The sequence below is a fragment of the Gigantopelta aegis genome, chromosome 11 (genome assembly GCF_016097555.1).
Source record: "Gigantopelta aegis isolate Gae_Host chromosome 11, Gae_host_genome, whole genome shotgun sequence".
In the NCBI taxonomy this organism is placed as follows: Eukaryota; Metazoa; Mollusca; class Gastropoda; order Neomphalida; family Peltospiridae; genus Gigantopelta; species Gigantopelta aegis.
The window spans coordinates 29000987-29005771 of NC_054709.1; the positions used below are offsets into that span (position 1 = coordinate 29000987).

General features: G+C 44.9%; 1 protein-coding gene across 1 annotated transcript; it reads right to left on the minus strand.

Moving 5' to 3' along the window:
* Nucleotides 1-2117: 2117 nt before the first annotated feature.
* Nucleotides 2118-4333, minus strand: LOC121385353 (muscarinic acetylcholine receptor M2-like). Its single transcript, XM_041515995.1, has 2 exons — nucleotides 3464-4333; nucleotides 2118-3391 (listed from the first exon to the last, which is right to left on the minus strand). Exons 1-2 carry the CDS (start codon nucleotides 4119-4121, stop codon nucleotides 2328-2330), a joined length of 1722 nt encoding a protein of 573 aa, XP_041371929.1. The 5' UTR covers nucleotides 4122-4333; the 3' UTR covers nucleotides 2118-2327.
* Nucleotides 4334-4785: the final 452 nt, after the last annotated feature.

A 4785-nucleotide genomic window follows, 5' to 3' on the forward strand; every position in this document is an offset into this window, starting at 1 on the left:
AATCAAATAGTTCGCGAACGTTAGCGAAATGTTTGCTAGCTGAACTTGGGGCTGACAAGCTGCTTGGGCAATCTCGAATCGCTTGTTTTCCAAACGAAAGACCAACATAGTCACTGGGTTACTTCGAGAGATACGTTTGTACGCCAGGCCATCAATTGGTCTTCGTTTGAGAGATAATGTTGGATCTGACCTCAGTAACTCATACGGTTATAGGTTCTAATTGACCAAATCAGTTCCTATTGCCGATAATGTTAACGTTTACTACTAAAACTGATATAAGCAGCGTATCAACACACACAGGAAGTACAGCAATAAAAAGTGTGGCACCTCACATCTAATCTACATGCAAGAAAATAGGGGTGGGTGGTGGTTGGTGGTGGGAGTTGCCAAATACCATTTAAGAGCGTTAATTAATGTTTTTATTAGCAACCGGTACAGTGTCTACAAAGTAATAGAGAGATATTTTTAAAATACTGAAGTGTAAAAACATTTAAATAGAAATTTAACACTGAAAGCCTTTTGTTTGTTTTTATTTTGTTTACAGTTGCTCAGTAGAAGCGTAGTAACGACCGCTACAAACCCCTGTAGGCAATTCTGACCTTTTGAATCTGAACGACATTGCAACACTAAGGTCGACGACAAGCACTGTTCGCACCCTTGTTTTGGCTTCGTACACAATAAATATAGCATATCTTACTGTAATTTCACTTGAAATCCATATTTCGTAAAAGGTACAATTTTTTAATCACAAAACTTTCTTCAAACAGGTTCAGGTGCATTAGTAATCTTCAAACAAAAAAATTGAATAGCAATTTTGCATTGGAATTTTTTCAGCTTTCTGAAAACGGACATGTCATGTACTTGGTTTATGGTTATTGTAAGGTTATGCAAAGTGACGTCATTGGAATACCGACTTCATTCACATTTAAAATTAGCTATACAATGCTTCGCCACATTAAAATAAAAACTGGTCTACTAACCTTGACCCCTGTCAAAATTCTACAACAAGCAGACAACACGGTTTACAGGTCGGTATGTTTTTATTTTTCATAATTCTGCATAAAATATTAAGTTTAAATTTTAAAAGATGAAAGAAATAAAAAGTACCTTTTGTCAAATATATCATATGAAAAAATTACCGTTGGATATGTTTTATTTATTGTATACGAAGCCAAAACAAGGGTCCGAAAAAGTGACTGTCGTCGACCTTAGTTGAACTGTTGCATTATTTCTTCAGTCCACACAGACAGACCAGATCCTCCAGGACACAAAAAGGGAACTCCAAACACTGGGTTCCAAAACAAACCTGGTGTTGTAGTGGATCCCCTCCCACTGTGGTGTTGTGGGCAATGAAAAAGCTGACAGACTCTCCAAGCTGGGCACCAAACAGGAGCAAACTGCCCACCAAATGTCATATGGAGAAGTCAAGACTTCAATAACATGTGCAGACAGGTCCTGAAGGTAATGGCATCTACCAGCTGGACAGGACACATCAGATCACCATTTTCAGACTGAGAACAGGACATTGTCAGCTTCTCTCGCATCTCTTCAGACTGAAAATTTCTCACACGGACAAGTGCCCGTGTGGCACTGATCCACAGACGCCAGCCCACATTCTCCAATCCTGTCCCACCTTCGACACCCTGTGACAGCAAACGTGGCCCAGTGCAGTGGACCCGGGGGAGAAGCTGTGGGGACCGGCGACGTAGCTAAAGCATACGGCGGAAGTTGTCCACAATACCGGACTACCCATCTGACATGGCCGAGATCGCTGAAGAAGATTTTAGGAGATAAAGATAGCTCTACTTTGATTTCGTTTTGAGGTCGATTATTGTGAATTTAACGCTTCTAAATGTAATATTTAATTATGCCAGTGTTAAATATACGATAACCCATCTCAAAAATGAAATCATTTTAGTTATCTCCATTCTGAGCTCATAATAATGCAACCAGTCGTGAAGTCCACGCCCTATGATGTATCAGCGAAACTCAATCGCAAATGAGACGATTCAGTCTAGATAATCTCGCAGCTGTACCAATGGCTCTGATAGTGTGTGTAACAATTTTGTATTGGCATACAGCAATTTTATATAAATTGACACTCATGAAAAAAGAAGTAGTAATGCATATTTTATATGTGCTTTTGCAAAGGCAGTACACTACATACCACTGTCTTTGAGGTGGCGAGACTCTGGTTGGGAAAGGAGTACATCACTCTCCCTCTACCCTTCGCACCTTAGGCGAGCCTACTACCACCACCACAGAGCTACACCCAACCCACAGTTAATAAAGCACTGGACTGAGTTATCCAATCACACAACCACACGTCATGCCATATGCCAGTCCAGTTTTAATATTCTGATAAACGTCCGTTTTAACTCTGGATTGGCCAGCGCATAGCACAAGGGGTTGACGGCGCTGTTGAGGTAGCAGATCCAGTAGGTGACGGTGTACGCGGTCGTGTTCACGTTCGTGTACCCTCCCACTGCTATGATGAAGACCATGACGTTGTACGGCGTCCAGCAGACGATAAACGCACCAAGAATCAGAGTTACCCTTTTTATCGCTGTGCGCACGTGCGACTCGTAGACCCGCTTCCGAACGAGATTCTGCCTAGTCAAACATACAATCTCCCGGAACCTCCTCAGTCCTCTGGTGTTCCTTTTGACGTCTGCACAGTTCATACGAGATCGACTGGTACTCTCTACACCATCGTCTGCTGCATCTGCACCACACTGGTCCTTGAGTGTAGTCACTTCACGGACAGCTGACGGCGTCGTGACGTCAGTTTTATTGGCATCGTTATGGGCGTTCTTTGATTTTTCATTCATAACAAATTCTTTAAGAGCTTTCGTCGCTTTCCCATTAGTAACTGTTTCTACGTGAGATAGTGCTGCTTTCCCACTTGTAACTGCTTTGTTTGGAGCTTTTGTCGTTTTCCCGTTTATAACTGCGCCGTCAGGACCTGTTTTTGATTTTTCATTCATAACAAAATCGACATGAGATTTTGTTGCTTTCCTATTTGTATCTGTTTCTTTGGAGGCTGTTTCCATTTTTCCATTTGTATCTGTTGGTGATGGGGAAAATACTCCGTTCTTTGTCGTCGGAGACCAATCCCCGGTTTCTTTTTCACCCTTACATAAAGTACTTTCAAAATTAATTTCCAAATTTCTCAAATTTGCAATATGGTCAACATCTTTGTCTGGTGTGATGGTAACCGAACAGGGATCTTGTGCACTACCATCACACACGCCTTGGTCACCGAGGTCAGTTTTCGAGTTATCTTTCTTGCTAGAACCTGAAGTCGAGAGTCCTAGTGTCTGAGGCGTAACGCTGTTAGACTTTAACCTGATTACTGTCTGGAGTTTTCGCGTGTCGCTCTGTATACTGCCTGTCGGATGGTGTCGCGTGTCACTCTGTGTACTGCCTGTCGGATTGTTTCGCGTGTCGCTCTGTGTACTGCCTGTCGGATGGTTTGAGTACCAAAACCATTTAAAACCCGACGACTTGTACACAGCCAGAGCAATGACGCAGATCCGTCTGTACAGGACGCACATGTACACTAAGGGCATCCAGTATTCGATCACCCACATGAGCGTGAACACTCTGTCCTCCATGAACTGGACGTGACAGGATCCCTCTTCACGTGTCTTCCCGTCATCAACAAGACTGCTCCACCCTGCTATGGCCGTGGTGAACAATATTATGGCATTGATCCAGACCACGGCAATCAGAATACCAATGTTTCTCTTTGTCTGATAGTTCTTGTACTTCCACGGAAACGTAAGCAACAGGAACCTGTCCGTCGTTAACAGGAACACGCCCATCTTTGACGCCATGCACGCTGTGAAGTCCAGTGTCAGCCACGCATCACATATCCATTGTCCCAGAACCCAGCGGTCCAGATACATGTACTGCAGGAAAAAGGGAATCGAGATGAATCCCACCATGAAATCAGCAGCCGCTAGGGATGCAAGGTAATAGTGCTGCGGCTTTCGAAGAGTGTGTTGGATGATGAACGCTATAAGCACGGTCACATTTAACACGCAGATGATGGCGGCTAAAACTGCTGAACTGATGATCAGCCAGGTGGGTAAATCGGTGGATGACAGGGTGTGCATGTCGAGGTGTTGACAGCGACTTTCTCTGGCTAGCAGGACAGAAATGTTCTGAAGACGGCTGGCAAGACAGCGACTTTCTCTGGCTAGCAGGACAAAAATGTTCTGAAGACGGCTGGCAACGGCTGGCAAGACAGCGACTTTCTCTGGCTGGCAGGACAGAAATGTTCTGAAGACGGCTGGCAACGGCTGGCAAGACAGCGACTTTCTCTGGCTAGCAGCGACAAAAATTTCTCTGGCTAGCAGGACAGAAATGTTCTGAAGACGGCTGGCAACGGCTGGCAAGACAGCGACTTTCTCTGGCTGGCAGGACAGAAATGTTCTGAAGACGGCTGGCAACGGCTGGCAAGACAGCGACTTTCTCTGGCTAGCAGGACAGAAATGTTCTGAAGGCGGCTGGCAAGACAGCGACTTTCTCTGGCTAGCAGGACAGAAATGTTCTGCAGGCGGCTGGCAAGACAGCGACTTTCTCTGGCTAGCAGGACAGAAATGTTCTGCAGGCGGCTGGCAAGACAGCGACTTTCTCTGGCTAGCAGGACAGAAATGTTCTGACAGGCGGCTGGCAAGAAACAGGCGGCTGGCAAGACAACGACTAAGTCTGGCTGGCAGGACAGAAATGTTCTGCAGGCGGCTGGCAAGACAGCGACTATCTCTGGCTGGCAGGACA